Genomic DNA, 24,223 nt, shown 5'->3' on the forward strand with positions numbered 1-24,223 from the left:
GAGGTGTCCGGCTTCAGCCTGAAAGTCTGGAAGTCTCCAAGGACATTCTGCTTTCTCTCTTCCTAGCCCGTGAGATGTTTCGCTCCAGGTCCAACAAGGCTTTTAGCAAGCTCTGGGATTACAATAGCAATCCCTAGGGCAGGTGGCTTGAACTTCCTCCTCAAAACCTGAACCTAGATGGCCCAAACCATCACCTTCCTAAAATTACAGTGAGAAATCAAACAACAGAACACGGTCACCCAAGTGGAACTTACACAGAGCATTAAATCTGTCATTGCCTACTCTCTTAAAGGAGTCCTGCCGAATATTAATGACCATCAGAAAACAGAACTCTAATTTTTTTTTAGCTCACTCAAAAGTGGCATTTTACTCCAGTATGTGCCTCTTGTGTTTCAGCTGTAAGGAGTACAAGAATCTGAATTCCTTTTTTGCCATCGTCATGGGACTAAGTAATGTTGCTGTGAGCCGCTTGGCACTAACATGGGAGGTAAGCTTCAGCTGAGATCCAGCTGCGAATTTGCCTGAAGAGTCAAAACACAGGCTCACCAGTGAGTCTTTTTTTATAGAAATATCACTCATGCTTGTATAACAGTGGGAAGGGTGGGGCACTTTGAGGGAGGTGACCCGTCTCCTTTTGCCTCAGAGTGTGAATTTTAAAAGGCATTGTCCTTTTGTAGAGGAGGGGGAGGGGATGAGGGGTGTCTCAGCTTCCTGGACTATACAATGTAAATAATAATAAGTCTAGTTCCTAGGTATAGCATTGCTTGGATTACTTCATCTTGTTCATAGATCCTATTGTTCTCTGAAATGTCTGCTTCTTGCTTTTTAAATAAGCCTTATCTGTAATTAAGAGAGGACAGAAGATCCATTTTTATCCCAGTAGTCATTTTGCTCCTGGGAGAATTAACCAGAAGGCCAACTCTTTGGCCCAGCTGAGTACCAAGCATCTCCTAACTACTAGCAGACCTCTCTGTGTACGGAGGAGCAACAGTTGGCTAGAATTCGGTTTGGTGCAAAAGTTATGCAGGTGTGTTGTGAATTTCTGTAGCAAATACGATTAATGGTTTGTTGATAGTTGGTTATGTGTGCTAGAGAACAGCTTCATTTTTCATTAGCTAAGTACTCAAACTATGCCTGACCCCTTACATGTGGTATGTAGTCAAAGAAATATTAATCTCTAATGGAACACACACACGAAAATAGACTCTTTCTAAAAATAAAAAGGCATGTGTAAGTGGGACACGAAAAGAGAGCAAGGAGTAGGTAACACAGATCTTAATTTGCAATGCTGCTGTAAAAAGGCACCAGAGGCAGCTGTTTGCATCTCTAAATGTTTTCCTTGAAACATTTTCTTCCCTACTTCCCTCTTGAAACTGTTTTCTTTCTCTGTTCCTCCTCAGTGTTTCCACTGTTCATAGGACAGGTCCTCACAGGTCCTTCTGTCTTGGGTTTCTCTGAAAATTCCCAGCAGATGCTGCACTCAGCGGCTCATCCCCTGAATATAGGAATGAGGGAATTGGTAAGGCCTGCACGCCATTTGGCTGGGTCATCTTCCGGCTAGTAAAAAAAAGTTAGTGCTGCCAATAAATGTAAGCAATGAAGCCAGGGTGCACGCCTCCCCTTCTTGTAGCCCACAGCTCTTTGGAGATCTAGGGTTCCCTCTCAGAGAGTCTGCTTTCCCCAGGTTGCTTCCAGCTTTTCACGCTCACAGAGTCCAGACGATTTGGCTGGGAAAATCAAAGAAGCCTCATGGGGTCCGGGAAGGCCAGGTATAGGTGCACATAACAGCAGCTAGACATTAAGGCCGTAGCATGGGGGAAACACTCTCAGCATCCCCTTTCCTGGTCTAAAGAGAGAAATAGGAGGCTGCTTGGGGGGCGGGGGGGACAGGCAGCAAAGGGACAGAGTTTATTGGCCAGTCCTTCATTCCACGGGGAGAGGAAGGAGCACAGCAGCGCAGCCTGTGAGCTTGTGTTTCCATCCTTGCGTAGTGCTGGAAAGAGGAGAGTCACCTTTCATCATTCGTAAGCCTTTATCTCTCAAGTTGAGATGTAATTGGATCATTCTGTAGGAAGAGCTTTCATTCTTGAGCGTCTTTGATTTGGGTTTATCTGCCTGGACTTGCCAAGACCCTCCCACATGCTTCCCACACGACAACAGCACGATGGCAGCAGGAGCAAAGTGGGAAATAGTGCCTGCCCTCTGGGAACTAGAAAACACGCGTGAGAGAGTCGATGAACAAAACAGAAAACAGAGTGAAGCCACGCGGCAAAGGGAATGGTCCAGCGTAGAGGGGAAAGACGCCTCTGAGATAAAGCCAGTGGGAGTAAGAACCCAGAGCCGAGTTTCTCGGCCTCAGTGGTCTTGACACTTCAGGCAGGATCATTCTTCTTTGGTGTATGGGGCGGGGGGTGGGGGGGGTGGGGGGGGTGGGGGGTGGTGATGTCCTGGCCATGTAGGAGGCTTAGCGGCACCCCTGGCCTCAATCTACTGTATACCAGTAGCGCCTCTCCCTCCATCCACCCCAGCTGTGACAACAGGAAAGGTCTGTAGACATCACCAAATATCCCTGGGTGTGGGTACAAAATTGCCCCCGGTTGAGAACCCCTGCTGCTCCGAAAGCATGGGATGTGGATAGGTAATAGTATTAAGAGCCACATGTTTTATTACCACATGCACTCCGGCTTTTGACCCAAAAGCCAGCTAAGCACAGAAAGAGAACTAGAGTGATAGATCTAACCAAAAATGTCGTTCGCGGGGCTTCCCTGGTGGCGCGGTGGTTGAGAGTCCGCCTGCCGATGCAGGGGACACGGGTTCGTGCCCCGGTCCGGGAAGATCCCACGTGCCGCGGAGCGGCTGGGCCCGTGAGCCATGGCCGCTGAGCCTGCGCGTCCGGAGCCTGTGCTCCGCAACGGGAGAGGCCACAACAGGGAGAGGCCCGCGTACCGCAAAAAAAAAAAAAAAAAAAAAAAAAAGTCATTCGCTCCTGATTTTGTAAATTACCTGTGTTCACGGAAAGCTATCGCCTAGCATGATGATTTGGACACTCCGTGGAGCATGAGACCCTTGTATCCCTTGATGCCCATCCCAGCCTTCATCACTTTGAACCTTTCCCCCTAAACGAGGATATGAGGTTTCCCTGAAACCCAACTTGAAAAGAGGCACTAGGACAATGAGTTTAGACATTATAAGGAGACTAGTTCCTAGAAACAAAATAAGATGGTTTACAGTGTTTAAATGGGAATATGACAAACCCATTCAGAGAACAGAGAAAAAGAAGAGAGAGGAGCTTTTGGGTGGCTTGCAGAGGCCTGACGGGGTGAGTCAGTTGTTGATGGTCGACTTCACTGTGTGAAGCAGAGCTGAGCGGGGCATTCATGGCCCAGGACTTGGTCAGCACCTCCACGGTCTCGGGATGGGGAACATCACGCTGCTATGTCTTGGTTGACCCTGTTAGAAAAGTTCAGCTTTACTGTAAGCTCGGGACCTAAGCAAAGTGAGAACCAACAGATTGAAAGACGATTCATCATTGACCTACGGTGTGAGTGTGTGGTATTGAATCATATGCCAAAATACAACCATGAGAAATGACTAAATTGATAGAACTATCTATTTTTGTATTATAGCAAGGCAGAGAAATCCTGTGGGAGAAATGCTTGTGCAGGAAAGCATAGCACATATGATAGAGGCGATAGGAAAGGAGGCAGGAGATGTGAATTACAGAGGCTCTGACCATCATCAGCTGTGTGACTCTGGCATGTCATTTAATCTACGAGGTTTAATTTCTTCCATCTATAAGACACAGGTTTAATCTAGTCAATTAAACATGTATTGAGCACTTTCTCTGTACCTGACACTCTTTTAGGCCCTCAGTATACAGCAATAAACAAAACTGATAAAAATCCCTGTTCTCTTGTAGCTTTACGTCGTAGAGGAGGAGGAGGGTTGAACCTAGGTAGTTTCCAAAACTGTTAATCCTAATATTCCCTGGTCTAAATTCCTAATTGTGGGAATGCGAGAGTTTAAAACAGTGGAGGGTTAATGCCAAACCACGTGTAGTCTGGGAATGCAGCCCTCTTTATGAATACCCCATTTCAGAAAACATTATAAAGGCAGTTAAGACCAAAGCACCCATAGTTAGTTTTGGTTCAACTAGGTTAAGACTTTGGAAAGACGAGTTCTCTAAGATTATCCTCAAATGACAAGACAGATTACAGTCTGGCCTTAGAGATGTTTGATTAAGAGCCAAAAGTAACAACTTCCCCTAGAAATGGTAAGACGATACGTAGCTAGATGTTGAATGTGACTTATGAGTGTGGCATTTTCATTTCCTTGACAGAAACTGCCAAGCAAGTTCAAGAAGTTCTATGCGGAGTTTGAAAGTTTAATGGTGAGTGACAGTGGCTCCTTCATTCTGTTCACGGTCTGCATTAATCCAATTTCCGATTAGCTGAAGTTCTCATTTCAGAAAGTTTATCTGTCCTTGTGTGACTTTAAGAAGTTTATGATCCCATTTTAGTGCTGCTAAAACAAGCATGTCCGACTAATGAACGGCACCTCAGGTACTAACTGAAACAGGACTTATGTCCCACATAAGGTCAATTTGTGTAACTAAGAAAAGCAGTGTAATGGGAGCCTTTCCACCTAGCACAGGCTGGCTAAGGACTGGAAGCTGCATTTTCCTCGGCTTGCCAAAATTATTTTTCCCCATTGGCTGGGAGGTGTTAACGGACAGAAAAGGAGTGAGTGGGACTTGGCAGGAGTGATGGAGGGTTTCAGAGAAGGCAAGTCGGGACCGGCTATGCAAGGCAGGTAGGAGGGTGAGCTGGGCTCCCAGGAAGGAGGCTGTGCTTCAGGAGAAGGGGAATCTCGCAGCTGGGGGGCTGTTTTCCATTTCAAATGGGCTCTCAACGGGAATCTCTCCCCTGGATCCCTAGAGGCGTATCTCCCGTTCAACGGAAAAAAGGAAACAAAAAGTAAATTATTTTCATGTGATACAGGAAGTTGTTTTAAAACAAAAATCAGTTTAACTGAAGCCACCTTTCTTTTGTAGCTACACTCGATTCAAAACTCCCCGACTGGGAAATGACAAGGCTGGGTGTGTTGGGAGGTAGAGGGGGTGGTGCACGTGTCACTAGTCATTAACCAGATCTCTTTGTTTCTCGAAAGGATCCTTCAAGAAACCACAGGGCCTACAGGCTGACGGTAGCCAAGCTGGACCCTCCTCTCATCCCCTTCATGCCTTTGCTCATTAAAGGTAATTCCAAGGAAATGCACAGGCCGAGTCAGCGGTGAGTGTGTGGGGAAGAAAATGAACAGGAGCCTAATCAGATTGACCTCCTTGGGAAGAATGATCCCATCTTTCCACCTTCCTCATCATCTCCTCTCAGCCCTGACTTTTCTGAAAGGGTTGGAAAGATTATTGGAGGAGCAGGGATCTGTGCATGGTTTGAAAGACTTGATAGTGCAACAGAGGGTCAGTTTGGAAATTTTACTAAGCTCAGGGAAAGTGCTTTAGAAACGTAAACACCTAACATAAAAGGAACTATTATCGGCTTTTTTCAACTGCAGTGTCATGCAAATCCTCCAGCATAATCTAATGGTGCTAGTCTGGTTTCTTGGTATGACATATTTCTGTTAGTGATTCGAATGTGACTTTTAATTTCTTTGCAGATATGACATTTACCCATGAGGGGAACAAGACATTCATTGACAATCTAGTAAACTTTGAAAAAATGGTACGTATGGTATTATATAACCTTAACCATGATGGTTTTTAAAAAATAAAATTTGCATTTGTACTAATAATTTCCACAGATGCTGCCATGTTAAAAAGCTAGTTACACATAAAGGAGCTGTGAAATATTCAGTTCAAATTGGCTACCTCTTTTAGTCTGTCAGTTCCCTTTTGTGAAATTGAATAGTATTTGTGCCGCGGCTCACAGCAGCGGCTAGCTTTTATGCTGTGTGCTTCGTCCTTAGCTGCCTGTTGCTAAAATGCACGAATGTTCCAGAGTGACTTCCAGGTTGTTGTTTTGTTGTAAGGTTGGTGGAGCTAGACCGCCCCAGGAAGCCTTTGAAATGCTTATCTGCTGAGGCTGACTTTAGTGCATGGAGGTAAAGGCAACCCTACAGAGGATCTTTATTATACAGTCGTCATCTGAGCGTGTATTGCTTCTGCCAGTAAAGTGCACCCAAGTTCAGAGCGGGAACTTGAAAATCTTCATAACCAAAAACAGACTTTTTAAAGTTAACAGTTGTGTGGAACTGGCACATAGTCACTATTTTCCAGCCCCCTCCCCCCGACCCCCCAAGAAAAGCATTAGTTCCTTTGCAGCTTCTTATCTTCTGTGAAGCCATAAGGCAGGTCTTGCCAAAGCCTTTCTTTAGCGACATAGTGCATGTTCAGGAATGCTCCATTGTCTTCTAAGTCCTTTGGCTGCAGCCCGCATGGATGGGGTTGGTAGGGTTTTATCTCTGTGTGGGTGAGAACGTGCCCGCGGCTCGCTTTGCAGTGATGGACGTGGCGCTACAGGAAAAGCTCAGAGCTCGCAGTTCGGGAGACACGAGGGTCAGTTCTCAGCTTCATCACTTTGTAGGTGTCCCTTAAGTTCTCCGTGGGTCAATTTCCCCAACAGAAAATGGGGATTCTTGACACACCATCTACCCCTGGGGATTACTGGTGGGTCCAGAGTATGTAAGGCTTCCTGTAAGGCATACAGCGTTGTAAGCATTCTTCTCAGAAAACTGTTCTAACTAACTGTTTCCCGAAATCCAGCTACTGTGTGTGACTCCAGAATTCGAAACATCCCGCAGTCATCCCGTAAGGATGCTACCATTCAACTCTGGGGATGAGCATGTTGCAAAGCCCAGCCTGGTAAAGAACTGCAGCAAGTGCTGAGCACTGTGGCCCGTGCCTTAAACTTCTTAGGAAATAGCACATGAGTCCACACTCCTCAGAGACACCCTGTACTAGAGGGCAAATATTTCTCAGCAGTCTTCTCCTCTACCCCGCACACCAAGGGTAGGGTAGGAACATCTCTATTGCTGTGTTGGTTTAATCATTCTATGATCAAAGTAAAAGCATTCTTTGCTCGCTTACTAGTATGGAGAATTAAACATATTTCCCTGATTTCTCAAAAGAAAACTTGTTGTCCAGAAGTGAAAGATTTAGCAAATAGGTAAAGAACCTCCCGCGTCACTCAGGGGTGGCTAAGCCAACCATCTGACTGTAAAATATACGCGGGCACAGAGGCGTAGAAGTCAGAGTTTCCTGAAGAGTTGACTGGGCTTTAGAACTTTTGATTGTTGAAGTTAACAGAACAAACAAGAACAGCAAAAATATCTGTCAAGGAGGATGAAAGCTGTTTTATCTGGGTTTTTAGATCTTGGTGTGTCTCATCCATAACCTGGGAAGGAAGAGTCAAGATCGTATTCAGTGGATGTTAAGGGAGTTCCCCTTCCCTGTTTCTGTACTTCGTGCCCCACAGCAGCAGATTCTGACATACCTGTCAGTGAGGAGAGAGGTCCTTCACATCCTGCTCTGAGAAAGTCCACTTTCGATTAGTATGGAAGCTCTGCTCCAGGAAGCAGTCAGGGTCCAGCCTTCTCCCGTCTTGCCATTTCTCCATCCACATGGGTCCAAGATGGTGGACCACCACCACCCCCGTTTCAGCTAGAGGGAAGGGAAAAGGAAAAACGTGAAGACCTGCTTCTTCCATGTAAGGATGTGACCTGGAATCCCACTCACCCCTTGCCTCACATTTTATTGGCCAGAAGAAACTTAGTCCCATGAAAAGGAAGTTAGAATATGTAGTCCTTATTTTGGGTATCTGTGTGCCCCACTCAAAATTAAGGGGTTCTATCACTATGAAAGAAAAGGAGAGAAGGGATACTGAAAGGATACTGCTAAGTTCTCTGTTCCAGCAGTGATCAATTTTACTTCATTTGATCAATCATACCATGAGAAAGTGGGATTTTTACAGTTACCCTTCCATGAGTTAGGTGTTACTGAAAAATGAACTGGAGTTTCAAAAAGATTTGATTATGTTCTTTAAACCGGGCTTAGACCACCTGGCACTTGTTGCCAACTTTCCAGCCTTTTCTCCCCATAAACTAGCCCACCCCTGCCCCCATACCACCACCAACTTACAACTCCCACTAGTGGCTGGTGTTATTACTGCATCCCTGGGGAAGGATGTGTCTGTCTCCCTTTTCAGGTTCACGTCCGAGCTGCTTCCCAGTCATTCATCGTGCTCACCAAGGTGGTAAGCAGAGCTGGCAGCCTTTGTGGGGCTGGTAGGCTGTATCCCCTGAGGGAGCCCCTGCCAGGGGCAGAAGTCACCAGGGTGGTCGGGAGCACAGATGTCTTTTCTTGGTGGCAACATTGCACAGTCACGGTGAACTACCATGCCAACCCGAAGTATTTTTATTTTGAACCTCTTCACCCTTGAGGTATGAAATGAGGATTAGAGAATTTGTTGCATATTGGCTTTCAGGATTTATGAGTATGAACAAAGGAGAATTCACACTCCGATCCTTATGCCAAAAAAAAAAAAAAAAAAAAAAAAGCAGACATTCTTTCCTTTGGGGGGAACATAAAGGAATATTCAAAAAAATGTTTGAATAAAGCCCTTTGTAGCTTTCTATGGCATACATGAATATTTATAACATTTAGGAAGTAGACTAGCAGTGGATCAGAGGATAATATGCTGGCCGGCTGCCACTACCCCAGGCTGCATGAAGCATGCTGATAGCCACAGTTGCTGCTGTATTAGGAGGTTGGTTCCATTTCAGACACACCCATATTTAGGTGGATTTATTTATGAATATTATTTTAAGATAGTCATTTTATTTGGAAAGAGAAGCCTAAGGCAAACTTCTATCCTTCTGGAAACAGTAATAGAAGCTAATTCCTAAAGGAAGAGAAATGTTTTGAACCCTTACATTTCTGTATCACTAATCATGCCGTTCATTATTAGCAACAATTTGTCTTCTGTCATCAATAACATTATTACAAGATTCACGGTTAGAGCACTGGACTTATATCAAGCTATGGAAAAAAGAATTCTCCAAATAAAAATCGTTAAGTGTTCAAATCCACCCAATTCCCAGACCTTTCCAACACAATAGAAATCTACCAAAGGACTTTGAAAGTTTACTTCTTTATATAGAATACATGAACTGGGCTAAATGCAGATTTTCCAAAGGCTATGTTTCTTCAAAGCAATTAAATATGTGTAGAGTGTCTAGGCAAAGAATTTTGCTAGGAAGTATAAAGAAATCCAAAAAGTAGTCCTTAGCTTTTAGGAGATCATATGCAGTTAAGAAAATAAGACATAAACACATGAAGTATTAAAAATCAATAAAGGGTATAAACTAGTTCAAAACAGTAATAAAAGGGATGTCAAAATAGAGAAAAGACAGTCTCTACAGCAAGTTGTGTTAGGAAAGTGGGACAGCCACATATAGATCAATGAGGTTAGAACACTCCCTTACACCATACAGAAAAGTAAATTCAAAATGGCTTAACGACTTAAATATAAGGCATGACACCATAAAATTCCTAGAAGGAGAGCACAGGCAAAACATTCTCTGACCTAAATCGTAGCAATATTTTCTTAGGTCAGTCTCCCAAGGCAATAGAAAAAGCAAAAACAAACAAATGGGACATAAACCTATAACCTTTTGCCCAGCAAAGGAAACCATAAACAAAATGAAAAGACAACTTATGGAATGGGAGAAAACACTTGGAAACGATGCAAACGACAAGGGCTTAATTTCCAAAATATATAAACCACTCATACAACTCAATAACCGAAAAAACAACCTGATCAAAACATGGGCAGAAGACCTAAATAGATGTTTCTCCAAGAAAGACATACAGATGGCTAACAAACACATGAAAAGGTGCTCAACATTGCTAATTATTAGAGAAATGCAAATCAAAACTACAATGAGGTACCACACCTCACACTGGTCAGAATGGCCATCATCAAAAAGTCTACAAATGCTGGAGAGGGTGTGGAGAAGAGGGAATCCTCCTACACTGTTGGTGGGAATGTAAATTTGTACCACCACTATGGAGAAGAGTATGGAGGTTCCTTAAAAAACTAATAGAGCTACCATCTGATCCAGCAATCCCACTTCTGGGCATATATCCAGAAAAGATGAACACTAATTAGAAGAGATACACGCACCCCAGTGTTCATAGCAGCACTATTTACAATAGCGAAAACACGGAGGCAACCTAAATGTCCACTGACAGATAAATGGATAAAGCAAATGTGGTATATATAGATATGTAAAATATTATATATATATATGTGTGTGTGTGTGTGTGTGTGTGTGTATATATATATATATATATATTTATAATAGAATATTACTCAGCCATAAAAAAGAATAAATTAATGCCATTTGCAGCAACATGGATGGACCTAGAGATTATCCTACGAAGTAAGCCAGACAAAGACAAATGTCATATGATATCACTTATATGTGGAATCTAAAAAAATGATACAAATGAACTTATTTACAAAACAGAAACAGACTCACAGACATAGAAAACAAACTTAGGGTTACCAATGGGGAAGCAGGGTTGGGGGAGGGATAAATTGGGAGTTTGGGATTAACAGATGCACACTACTGTATATAAAAAAGATAAACAACAAAGATTTACTGTATAGCACAGGGAACTATATTCAATATCTTGTAATAAACTATAGTTGAAAAAAATATATATTTACATATATATGCGTAACCGAATCACTTTGCTGTACACCTGAAACAAACGCAATATTGTAAATCAACTATACTTCAATTTAAAAAAAAATGTGAAAAAGCAAAACGCAAAGAGAGGTAACTTCCTGTATCAGAGGAAAATAAAACCATGTTAAATATAATCAAATCCAGACTTGTTACCCTGAGTCCCCATCCTGCCTCATCTCACACTTCATCTACGCTGTATTCAGTCCAATTTGGTGAGACCAACCTCCTTTCTTTTCCTTTCTGCCTCAGGGCCTTTGCACTAGCTGTTACCTTTGCCCAAAATTGTCTTCCTTCAGTCTTCACCGCTCTGCCACTTTCACATCATTCAGGTCTCAGCTCATGTGTCCCTCCTCCGAGTGGTCTTCCCTGACCATCCTTCAAATATTCTTCTACCATTCAAACCTCGCCAGACAGCTGGATCTCAACAGATAACCTTGCTTTGACAGCTGGTTTCACATTCTAAGATGATCTTTATTGCCTCTTCATTGCCTGTTTTCTCCACTAGAATGTAAATGCCCTAGACCAAGTATCTTATCCGTTTGGTTTCTCTAGCACCCAAAAAGGTGTCTGGCATATCAGAAGTATGCAAGAAATACTTGAGTAAAAGTATCTGTTGAGTAAAAGAATAACCCAATTATATTCCAGTGTTGGACTTAGTGAGATAGGACAGTACACTAAAGCATTTATAAAGGAATTTATGTAACGAAGATTTAATCCAAAAGCATTTTCTATTTTATCAGAAAATCTGATTAAGCAGAATGTCCCAAGCATTTTATGTTACCGATACCTTACGCAAAATGGCTCCCTTAGCTTTCTGTTCCTCACTCGACGCTATTCCGTCCACCCTCCTCCCTGTAGTGCTAATTGTGTCAGTCCTTCAGTGTCCTTCCCTCCGTTCAGAGATGCACAATATTCTGCAAGCGCCTGCAGACACCTGAGCTGCCATGTCCCCATGGCCATTGTATGTACAATATACCATGAGCATCATGCCTGTTACATGCTTGTATCTGTGTGTCACTCACCTCCTAGATATTAAAGATCCGTAGGCCAGAAGAGGGGCCGGGGTTCTTCCTCAGGGATACGGTGAAGACTGGCTCAGCTCCTGGGCCCTTTTATCTTTTATCTCTGGTCCTCACCTTGCCTCTAATTCCACTTGGTTGCTGTCATGGGCACAGTCTTTGCAGGTGAGAGACAAATATATTTCTGGATATACATGTGGAAAAACATTCTTGTCCCAAATATACGAGGGTCTGAGTGAAATAAACAGAATGGTGTGAATGTGGTTTTACACATGGTAAGCAAGGAGTAGTTGACTGAGATCCTAGATTGGACAGGCATATGGACGGGGGCAGAGTCCAATGAGTAGGGGCAGAAAGAAGAAAAGAAAAAGCAATTTACCAACATTAAGAACAAGGAGGGCAAAGATCTCAAGGGGCAACAGAAGGAAAGACAAAAACGTCTGAGGGCAGGCGTTTAGAAGACGCCTGACATCTGGGAGCACCTTCTCAAGGGACTTGGAGCAGAGAGCGAGCGTGGCCTAAGAAGAGGCAGGCTCGTCTGGCAGCTGGCTGTGCGTAGGAGGTTGGGAGAGGAACAGTGCACGGTGGTGTTGCCTGGAGGGCCTGCTGGCCTGAACTTGAAAAACAGACAAGAAAGTCCACTCCCCTTCAGGGACAGGAGAGCTTAGACGGGGCACAAGAGTCTATACAGAGCTGGCCAGAAAAGCCAGAGATGGCTGGGGAGGCCTGGTGGGTCATCGACCATCTGGATAGGAGTGAAGGTGTAAGGTGGCCAGCCTGCCCCCGAGGGGAGGGTGCCACAGAAGGTAAATGGGGAGGCCTGGGCCCCGAGGACCCCATCTGAGAAGAGCCCCCTCTGACCCCTCACTGGATTCAAGGAGAAGGAATTACTTGCATCCGAGCTTGAGGGAGATTTGTGTTTGGGACCACAGCCTCAGGGCCTCTCTCCTGGGCCAGGCTCACGTGCGTACAGCTGGCCACTCCCTCTCTGGACAGCATCTTTGTGCCAGTCACTGTGCAACTCAGGCCCCAGGCAGGACATCTGCTTCTGAGTCGCTCTGTTTTCAGCTTGATAAAGAAATAAATACCTGACACAGTGTCACTGGGCATGCGCTGTCTACGTCTTCGTCCAGATCAGACTCTCACCATTGGTCAGCTGTCCCGGTGAGCTGCCGAACAGGACAGGCCCGACGCCTGGGAAGTGCCCTTAAGATGGTGGTTCTTGTTAAGAGTCATTCACCAGGTTGTATGCGAGTTCTCTGGACTCCTCTTGCAAATTTTCTGGAAGTTTGAAATTACTTCCAAATAAATACATAAACACTGAAGAAAAAGAAGAAATAAATAGTACCTGAGGGTAGTTACAGACGCCTTCTCTTGCTACCTTATTTTTCCCTTCTGAGCTTCCCCGTGTGAGTTCACGTCCAGAGGGAGGTTCATCAGCTTTAAGTTGGGTCCACTTCTCAGCCCTGTAGACGAAAAACTGTATGAGCATATTAATTCTTGCAAAGAAGCTCTGAAAACCTGTACTTTGCATTAGTCCCAAGGCAAGTGGTGGCTGTGGGAAATTTGGAATGTGGATTCCCAAGGGGAAGCCTGGCATTCTGACTGTGGACCACTTTCTTGGCCAGCATCCTCCAGGGCAGGCTGACGAGCAGACCCTAAGGTGGGGCTTCCCAGCAGGGGGTGGGGCTGTATCAGAGTCAGGTCAGGTGTGAAGAGGGGCTCACACTGCCCACCTGCACTGATTCAGGCGCCTTCTCAAGGAGCACATTCCCCTCACCTTGCCCCTGAATTACAAATCACTGTTTTAACAAGCCAGTTACTAACAGGAGCGTGCCATAACCTCAGGTTTGCTGGGATGGGAAAAGAAAAAAGATGAGAAGCTCTGCTTTGGAGTGATCAGGTATCTTCCCACTGGCCTGGCTTGGTAGGAAAGTTGCCTGGTCTGCTCCAGGCAGGCCAGCGTGCTCTGGCAGCGCCACAAAGCCTAGGGTATAACTTTTGGCTTCATCCCTGCTGTGGCAGTTGGATAATAAAGCCTATGTCTTTTAACCTTAGTTTCTGCCAACCTTCACTGGGAACAGCAATGAATGAACAGTCATCTGCCGTCAGAAATGACATGTGAGGCTTAAGCCTGCGGAAGAATCGAAAGACTAACTGGATGGCTTTTAGTGGAGATAAATGCAAAACCCTCCACTTTGGTCCAAGAAACCGTCTGCACGTCTATAGAGGAGGAAGCTCAGTGAAGAGGGCTGAGAGGTTTAATTCACTATGAGTTCAGATGTCAGCAGTGTGGCTTTTTTTAAATCGTGGACTTCGATGTGTAGCATCATCTAGATCGAGGAAGGAGAATCGCGTTTCTTCTGCACTCTGTGATTTGCTTAGGGTAGGGCCCTGCGCTAGACACTATCCACAAGATACCTCAAACTTATGAGAAACTGGTGAAGAAAGTGGGAAAATTTAGGCTGAACCAGAAAAGACTTGGGGGTGAAGAGATGTCCGTGATAGCTGCCTTCAAGTATTTAAAGAACTGTCCCCTTAAAGCGGAACTAAACACATGTGTTGTGGCTCCAGAGCTCAGAACTAGGATTAGTGGGGTGAAAAGCAAAGGGGTATAGGGAGGGTGGGAGGGAGGCGCAAGAGGGAGGAGATATGGGGATATATGTATACATATAGCTGATTCACTTTGTTGTACAGCAGAAACTAACACAACATTGTAAAGCAATTATACTTCAATAATGATGTGGAAAAAAAAAAGGGACTTGGACTCAAAATGATAAAGAAATGTCCAGTAGTCATACATGTCTAAAACTGCAAGGGGCTGTCCTTGGAGGTGATGAGCTCCTCGTTGCTGATGCCTTTAAACAGTGGGGAGCCATTATTTGTAGGCAGGCTTTGATGGCCTTAGGCCCCTGGAGACAAACGAAGAAGGGGCCTTCTGAAGTCTCCTTCTGCAGCCCCAGGAAAGCACCTTGTCGCTGTTAGCAGCATATTAAATATTGCATGTGTCAGTGGGTGCAAAAGAGGGTGGGGTTAGAAATAACAAGTTAACCCTCCTTTGGCCTTGTGAAAGCATTCTGTAACTGCATTGACCAGCAGTGCTAGTAGAGTCCGGGTGCTGTTACTAAGGGTTTACATATTACATTATTGTGCATCCACCTCAAAGGGAAAGAACGGGCCTCGTTGCAAAGCCAGATGTGGATTGCAAAGTTAAACTGAAGTTATCTCTGAGTACAATTAAAAGGGATACGTCAAAATTAAAACCATTATTAAAATTAATCAAAGATTTAGAAAGGTAGAATGAACTCCAGAGCTGGAAATCACTGATTTAAACAATTGTTCTCACGTTTTAAACTACATAATGAGCTAAAAATTATGAAGCCTCAGAGTATAGCTGTAAAGAGCAGTCCAAAACCAAAGTCAGAATGAAATGTTTTAGCTTTCAAAACTGAAAAGCAGAACAATTACTCCCTACAAAATGGTATAGGAAGAGGTTTCTGACCCCTGCTAATTGTTTTATTATTCTTTGGAGGGGCACACTGGCAGCATTTCCCAGGGTTTTCAGTAATTACACTCCATTCAATATCTGAAGAATTACAATAATTCTACATGGAATATACTTGTGCCCTTCAAATGCAAAGCCCTTGGAGAAGCGAAAAAACAACTTAAAGTAAATTAGCAGGAAAATTATCGTAGTTACTATTTCAGGGCTCCATATATCAGAGGCTAATTATACATTGTATGTTGCATTTTCTTGGAGGTATTTGTAATATATTTCTCATGCTGATCAACGGACGTCCTGGTTTGCGGGAACCTTTATGAAAGTGAAGTTCTAACTTTTCCAAGTGCCTCTTTGTGTATGAGAAATTACCCGGTGCAGACAGATGTCACTTGGTGCATGCCACAGGCCTCAGAGCAGTATTTAGTGAGGTATTATGAATGTTCACCTGTACATATTTGTAAAGTTCCAACTCTTCTATGAAAAAATTTCCCTGCCAAATAAGTTGATTTTTTTTTTTTTAACACTACATCAGTTTTCTCAGAGCCATTTTCTATATTTTGGCAAGCCAAGGTTCCAGGAGAGAAAAAGCAAGGACTGGAATTAAACAGCCACTCAGAGATTAGAAAGTCTCTTTTCCCGGCTGGAGCCTTAACAGATTTTCTGCTAGTGTTAGAATTAATCCACCATCTCTGCGGACCGCCTTGAGAGCAAAAGTGTCCTGAGATGTTACACAGAGACTGGGGGTCCCCGTGTCCTGGAGCTTACACAGTTACCCTTAAAATACCACGAGCAAGAAATGTACATGGTGACTCAGAAACAGCCCTTCAGTCTCACTGATATTTTTCCTTACGTTTCTTGTCCTTCATTTCTTTCTTTCTTTCTCTTCTTGTTTTTAACTAAGTTGAGCACAGTTCAAAAGGTTTCCTTATAAGTTTTTATGGCAACCAAAACTTAGAAATTGAGATCGCTTAATGACAAAATTAAAAGGTTAAATAAAGTATGATCCATCCACATGACTGAATACCTGCTTATTTAAAAAGGATTTTAAAATGCAAATGGCATGGAAAAGAGTCATAATGCCATATGAAAAGATTCAGATCAAAACAAACATGTATGTTATGACTTCCGTTTTTTGAAAAACATGCTTATGTATTTTTTAAAGTATTAGAAGGAAATGTACCAAAGTATAACTGAAGTTACTGTCTGAAACGATATTCTAAAATATGCATGTTAGTGTTATAATCAGGAAGGATTGAAGAAGGAAGGAGGGAGGGAATCACATAATTAAGGTGAACATTAAAACACACACTTTTGCTGGAAGAGGAGAAAGGTTAATAATGCATAGTGTATAGGAAAAATGTGGCCATAGAATATCTATGATTGTTCCATGAATATCATCAAACACCTCATTATTGAGTCCTGTTTACTGTGAGGAACTTGACAAGCTAACCATTCTCCAGATCTAGAATAGTTACAAATTCTCTTGCAAATTCACAGTGACCTCAAGAAAGGATGGTAAAAACGAGTCCTGAGGAGTTAGGTCCATTTCTCAGGAACGACAGCCTGCTTTTTACATCTTGAGGAACAAGCAATTAGAGGAGAGTTATGCCACTAGTATTCCCCACCTGACAAATACCTTGTATGTGTGGGAGGGGGGCATGCGGGGGTGGGTGCCTCTTTCAAGTGATTAAACAGGTTAGACGTCAACCAGTTGCCTCCAGATAATCCACATCTCAGAACCTGCTGTTTCTCGTGCTCCCAGGTATTGCTGAAATAAATAATGGTTTGTTTTCTTTTTTGGATTCTACACTAAGTTTACCTGCATTTCAGTTTTTCTTTTTATTCGTTTTAGCGCATGATTGCAAATACTGCCAGAACGGTGAGATACTGCAGGAGCCAACCCTTCAGTAAGTTAATGCCGCTGCAATATGGATCTTGGTGGCTAAGTCCTTTTCAGTGAGGCTACTGAGACATTCTAGAAGTCTGGACAATATTTGATGGTGTCAGAGACCCTTTGGACCACGAATCCCATGGGATAGGGGCCTTGCATTTAAAATAACCATAAGAATATTATTTTATGAATGAACTTAGAGAATTCATCTGCTCTTTACAGAGTGGATAGACAACTAAGGCATGATTGCCAACAAATCCTGACTCTAACCAACTCTCTTTATGACTCACTGCTTCATGTTGAGAAACTCACGTCAACTCGTAATGACTCATTCTGTCGTTTATAAACTGGGAAAGACAATATTGTCTCTTGGGGTGTTGCGAGAAGGCATCAATGTCTATAAGTACATGTGTAAAAGGTCCCACAGCAGGAATTCATATTATATTTCTAGGTGAATTAAGGTGTTTTTCTTAAATCTGTACAAAAGCTGGTATAATACAATGCTTTAATATAAAAGCGTCACTAATAATAAATAGCAAGTTTAAACTGTTGGGAGTTAAGTTGCATCATCGCAGCAGATCACCCTGCCAGGCCAGTGCTACTGTCTCCTCTGGACTGGGACTTTGGGTAGGGGCTGGAGCTTTGGCTCCCTCCAGCTGGTCTGGGAGTGAGAAGGTAGCCCCTAGAAAGTTTTGTACTAATAACTTCATTGTATGAGTCATTGAAGTCATTGGGCTCATTAACTTAACATGATAATCTGACATGGACATGACTTCGAGGCTACCAGTACCATCCCCTCCCATAAACCTAGTGCTCAGAGACTAAAAGCTTCTTGTTTTATTCATCAGAGCTATCTTTGCTCTTCCTAGCACAGGACTGGCCCAAAGTGAGGGTCTGCTAACACAGGATACCAGAACTGCTAAACATTCATTTTTTAATGCCCGGGGCGGGGGCCAAAAGGTGCAAGCTTCCAAAAGGTGCAAGCTTGCACCTCATCAACTGATCTTATGTGGATTCTGCCAGGATTACAGTCTCTCATATCTCTTCATCTAGTGATTTACTATATGTATAAAGACACGATCATAAGGCAGTTATACAAGTGAGTATGAGAATATATAAGTGATGCCAGTCTACACAACAAAGGTTTATAACCTAGAATCCATGGCCCTTCAGGGGGTTCTAGGAAATTCCTGAAATTAAACACAAATGCTGTGTGCCTGAGAGGGTTCAAAGCCTTGAGAAGGTTCTCCATGAGGTCCAAGAACCAGAGAAGAACCAAGATAGAATATATTTTGTTCTATAAACTTCTTTGGAAGTAACTCCTACATTCTCCTATATCTCCTAGCGACATGGGGGGAAATTTTATATATACAAATCTCCACTGCACTTGTTGAAGTTATCAGTAACTGCTGGTAAACAACAGCTGCTTAGCTCCAAAGTCAAAAATCTATAGATAAAGCTATAAGAATAGATGCATAAACATTGTGGGAATATGTACAATGTAATTACACTATATTGTAAATGTAGAGTACACTGCCAGTGACAAGCGAGGAAATTAAACACTGTGGTATTATTTATATGTGATAATTATACTGATGAGTTTCTTCTTAGAGCAAGTGGGGGCCTTTGTATCTTTTCTCTGCTTTTCTGCGTTCAGACCTGCAGCACTCCCCTTCGCCCCTCATGCAGATGGCATTCTAATTGTCTTTGGGAGTGGTGTGTGGATCTAAAGAGAACAGATGGACTGCAGAAGGCAGTGTGCTATGGCGGAAAGAACACTGGTGCAGAGTCCAGGCTGGCTTGGCCACTCCCAGTGTCCCACACCAGGGATCCACAGGGCAGAGGCCACCCAGGGACCATGGCCAAGGTGTTGGATCTAAACGGAGCTTTTTTTCCCTTTTATTGTGAAATAATGTCACCATTCAAAAATGGAAGAATTCCCAGAGAAGAAATCCAGATTTCTCATTTCTCTAGAAAAAAAGGAAGATCCGGCCACTCAGGGTGCAGATCCCCACATGGCATCAGCATGCAAGAGCTGCGTAGTCACTTCTGAAGGGAACTGTGTTTCCAGTTCACCACTGTCAAATGGCCTTCCTCATTCATGTCTGTTCGCTGTGTAGGGATCTGAGCCTTTGATTCTTCTTTCAGCCTAGTTTTAGGGAAATTGGTTAATTTCAGATAGCTCTGCTGCTCGAGGGCTTTGGGGAGTGGATGAGAATAGAATGGTAATTGGGATTTCAGAACAAATAGCATCGGAGAATTGAAGGTCGGGCACAAGTCATGCCTTCAGCCCGAGTTGATTTTTCTTTTTTTTTTTTTCTGAGTATGGACAGTCTCTAAGAACACACAATCTATGCAATAATGCTGTATATTGTATGCAAGTAATGAGGGGAGTCGGACTTACTAGTCTCACACTTGCTTGCTTCAGTTCAGCTCAGGTGTTAAGTGCTTTTGTTAGGAGCTAATGAAAACTATGCCATGAGTCCTCATCTGGATCAAAGGGAGTGTGAGACACAGGTGGGATGGCAAGGGCAAACAATTTTAATGTATAACCAGGGCTGTCAGGCAATGCTTTCACTTTTATTTGGTGCCTTTTTTTTTTTTACAATATGTAATGCAAAGGAAAATGATCAAAATATGTGATTCCAGGGAAGAACAGGGTGGGAGGGAGGAGATGGAACATCCAAGTAGAAACATTTCAATGAATATAACATGTTGAAAGGTCTTGATGGAACCCAGGAATTTATGATAAACGTAAAAGCTGGAGTAAATAAGGCTGTATCTTATATCCATATATTATGCAACGCTAAACCTGCTCTTTTCTCCTTCAACAGATCCTGATGCAGCTCAGGCTAATAAAAACCATCAGGATGTCCGGAGTTATGTACGACAATTAAATGTGATTGACAACCAGAGAACTTTATCACAGATGTCACACAGATTAGAGCCTCGTCGACCATAGACATTTAAAGTGCTCAGAACAACGGTTTGCATCCAGTCCACAATCTTTCAAAAATGCCATTTATGCTAGTACTCACTGTATTGTCACTAGAGAACTCTATAAAACAAGCAAAAACCCATCCTGAGACATCTCAGTGCTGCATTCAGCTTACCAGCGTCATGACAAAAGAAGAACTTCTTTGACTTGCACACAGCTTGCACACACTAGCTTAGGAATGCCCCATTTGTAGTCACCGTACTTTATTTCCAGTTGTGCCATCTTCTTTGCTGAAACATAAAATAAGACCCACATGAAGAGTATGGTAGAAATATCATTGTCAAGAGAAGTATCAAGCTGATATTTTTTTCTAGGAGTGTTTACAGGATGAGATGTGCTACAAATGGTGTTTATTTGCCTGCATCATTGGTGGTATAGTTTCATAATTTCTAACTCAACATTTTGATTTGAGCATGAAGGTTTTGGAAGGGGTTGAGGAATCCGTGTAACTCCAAATTAGAGACTGTATTCTTCCATCTTCATAGTTTTACCTCTGAAGGAACTGTACCCGACCACGTTACTACAAAACATTCTGGCTGCTTATGTAATTTAGGGAGGACTGGTCTGTAATTTCTGAATGACATATAGAATAATATTTATGTTTACAATGTAACTTTTTTAAACTTACAAATCAGGAGTACATATATAAGAATTCCACTGAGAAACTCCAAGGTTCTTAAAATTGCTAGCGTTAAGATTAAAAAAAAGAAAAAAGACACTTCAAAAGAGCACAATATTCAGAAAACATTTTTCAAAATTATTTTCCTGGGCATTAAAAAAAACCTTTACTATTGGCTAATTATTGTTACTGATTAAAAAAACCCACATATTTTCTGGACTTAAATGTTATCACAGATATCTTAATTTTCAGCAATTGTTTTGCACTTTCAAATATTGTAAATAGTTCATTCAATCAATGGTATAGAGTTATTTATTTGCTACATGATAGATATTGTGCCAAATAATTACTTTTTATTTATTTTATTTAGTATGTAATTTTGGAGTACATTTTTTCCTGTTTTCACAATTAGGCTACATTTAATGTGTAGGAATTGTATGTATGTATATCTTCTGTAAATAACAGCTACTATCTTCATTAAATATAATTGTGACAAGAAAAGGTGTGTTGTTCTCAATTCCTATAATATGGGAGAGATAACCATCTGGTATGATGGGATCCTGGATTTATTTTAATTGAAATAAAATTCACATACTCTAAAAGTCACCTTTTTAAAGTGTACAATTTGGTGGTTTTTAATATATTCATAAGATTGTTCAACCATCATCACTATATAATTCCAGAATGTTCTCCTTATCCCTTAAATAAACCCCATACCCATTAGCAGCCACTCTTCATTTTCATCTCCCACCAGTCCTTGGAAACCATTAATCTGCTTTCTGTCTCTGTGGATTTACCTATTCCGGACATTTTGTTTAAATGGAATCATATAATATGGAGACTTTTGTGTCTGGTTTATTTCACTTAGCGTAATGTTTTCAAGGTCCATCCACATTGTAGCAGGTATAAGTACTCCATTCCTTTTTATAGCTGAATAGTATTCCATGATATGGATATACAACATGTTGTTTGCCCATTTATCAATTCATGGACATTTGGGTGGTTGCCACTTTTCAGCTATTAGGAATACTGCTGCTATGAAGAGGCACGAGATTTTAGAGCTGCCTGTTATGGGTCCTACACAATTTCTCAGTGATTTAAGCAATTGGTATACTATTTGATGAAACATTTTCCAAAATTATTTAATTTCCAGAGCCATGTCTGTTTTTTAATGTCAGCATTTTCCAGAGTGTATTCCAGGCTATAATCCCACAAGTTCAGTAGAGAATGGACTTGAGGACACGGGGAGGGGGAAGGGTAAGCTGGGATGAAGCGAGAGAGTGGCATGGACATATATACACTACCAAATGTAAAATAGCTAGTGGGAAGCAGCCGCATAGCACAGAGAGATCAGCTCAGTGCTTTGTGACAACCAAGAGGGGTGGGATAGGGAGGGTGGGAGGGAGGAGATATGGGGATATACGTATACTATAATATAGCTGATTCACTTTGTTGTACAGCAGAAACTAACACAACATTGTAAAGCAATTATACTCCAATAAAGATGTTAAAAAAAAACCTCACAAGTTCATAAGCTGTTCCTCCCAAAACACGCACAATTGCAGAGCAAAACACAAAACCAAGATGACATCTTCAAAAATTTGGGAACGATAATATAATATACCCCCTTAGAAATGATTCCCAGTGTTCATTAACATATTCAAGGCTCTGAGAAGTCCTGCTGTAATCCCTTTTATAAATTTATTTATTTATTTATTTTTGGCTGTGTTGGGTCTTTGTTGCTCTGCACGGGCTTTCTCTAGTTGCGGTAAGCGGGGGCTACTCTACGTTGCAGTGCATGGGCTTCTCATTGCGGTGGCTTCTCTTGCTGTGGAGCGTAGGCTCTAGGCGTGCGGGCTCAGTAGTTGCGGCACTTGGCCTTAGTTGCTCTGCGGCACGTGGGATCTTCCCGGACCAGGGCTCAAACCCGTGTCCCCTGCATTGGCAGGTGGATTCTTAACCACTGCGCAACCAGAGAAGTTCCTGTAATCCCTTTTAACATCCACAGTTAAGGGCCTCTTGGAGAAACACTAAGGCAGCCAAATGCCTTTCTGTGTTCATTTATGTAATCATTCAAGGTCCCCAGGTACGGGGTGGTGTTTTATGCAATGTTACGCCTCCTATCCAGAGTCGGACACAAAGCCTAGGATTTACTAGAGAATAAAAAAAAAATCACTGAATGAATTTTATTGAAGTCATTATTTTTCAGCATTTTACTATCTCATAGACTTCAATATCAGCAGCAAAGTTTCCCTTACATAATATATAATGATTTTCCACCATTATGTAGTTTTCCTTTCCTTAGAAAATTTTAAAAGCTGACAAATTAAGCTGACAGCCTATCCCTTGGGCATCCTTGCTCTTGTTTACTCTTCCTTACTCCTATCTTACTTAAAAGCTGGTGTCCTACATGACCACTTCTTTTCCCCAACTCCATGGTGACTGACCCCTTATGACCTTATTTTAATATAGTTTCCACATTATTCAAAATTAATACATATTCTCCCTTGTATATTCCCCTTGGTCTTCCAAATGAGAATAAGTATTGCTTTACTTAATAAAGATAAGAGATTTTTAACTATGTCTGGCTTCTTTGAAAATGCATTAAACTCCATTATTCAAGGTACTGATGGCGAAGTAAAAGAATTCACACATTAAAATGGAGAGTAGCCGCCAAACAACTCTTCCTGAAGCAGGAGATGCAGTTAATACTTTAAAACTTGCAAACAAGCCGAGAGAAAATGAGATGCCTACAGGGTCACAAGAAGGATAATGAGGTTTGCTGGAAGATATAAGAAAGAAGAAAGAATGTTTTTACCAAAAGCACCTGTAGAAAATTATACATTTAAGTGTTTCACATACCTGCTTAGCAAGGTCACTGGCACAGTGTACAGGAGCTAAGCTTTTCCAGCAATTTTTGAATGCCATGCAGGTTAAATAGATTTCTCCTGAATTCAATGGTATTTCCTCTGAAATATGAATGAGGTTCAATAACTACCAGTGTGAGAAACTTAAGTGTCATTCTGGTTTCAAGTTGTACTTATAATTTTTTTTTGAAAAATCAACATAGAATATGCAGTGTTGTAAAAATGAACCCCTACCTTGAATAGCTTTCTTTTTGCTGTCAATCTAAAATGTATTACATCTCTTGGGCTTCCCTGGTGGCGCAGTGGTTGGGAGTCTGCCTGCCGATGCAGGGGACACGGGGTCGTGCCCCAGTCCGGGAGAATCCCATGTGCCGCGGAGCGGCTGGGCCCGTGAGCCGTGGCCGCTGAGCCTGCGCGTCCGGAGCCTGTGCTCCGCGACGGGAGAGGCCACAACAGTGAGAGGCCCACGTACCGCAAAATAAATAAATAAATAAATAAAAATAAAATGTATTACATCTCTTGCTGTGAAATAATCTTAATTTTCTCTATGTGTCTTA

At 42.4% G+C, this 24,223-nt stretch overlaps 1 protein-coding gene across 1 annotated transcript in view; it reads left to right on the forward strand.

The window, feature by feature from the left end:
* The window catches only part of RAPGEF4 (Rap guanine nucleotide exchange factor 4), a 319,624-nt gene extending 299,450 nt beyond the window's left edge, over window positions 1-20,174 (forward strand). The window contains 6 exon segments of the mRNA XM_082841163.1: window positions 397-487; window positions 4,340-4,390; window positions 5,170-5,257; window positions 5,674-5,738; window positions 17,144-17,198; window positions 20,017-20,174. Coding sequence (XP_082697289.1) covers window positions 397-487; window positions 4,340-4,390; window positions 5,170-5,257; window positions 5,674-5,738; window positions 17,144-17,198; window positions 20,017-20,144 — 478 coding nt within the window. The 3' untranslated portion in view covers window positions 20,145-20,174.
* Window positions 20,175-24,223: the final 4,049 nt, after the last annotated feature.

This window comes from Leucopleurus acutus (genome assembly GCF_964270905.1).
Source record: "Leucopleurus acutus genome assembly, chromosome: 6".
Taxonomy (NCBI): Eukaryota; Metazoa; Chordata; class Mammalia; order Artiodactyla; family Delphinidae; genus Leucopleurus; species Leucopleurus acutus.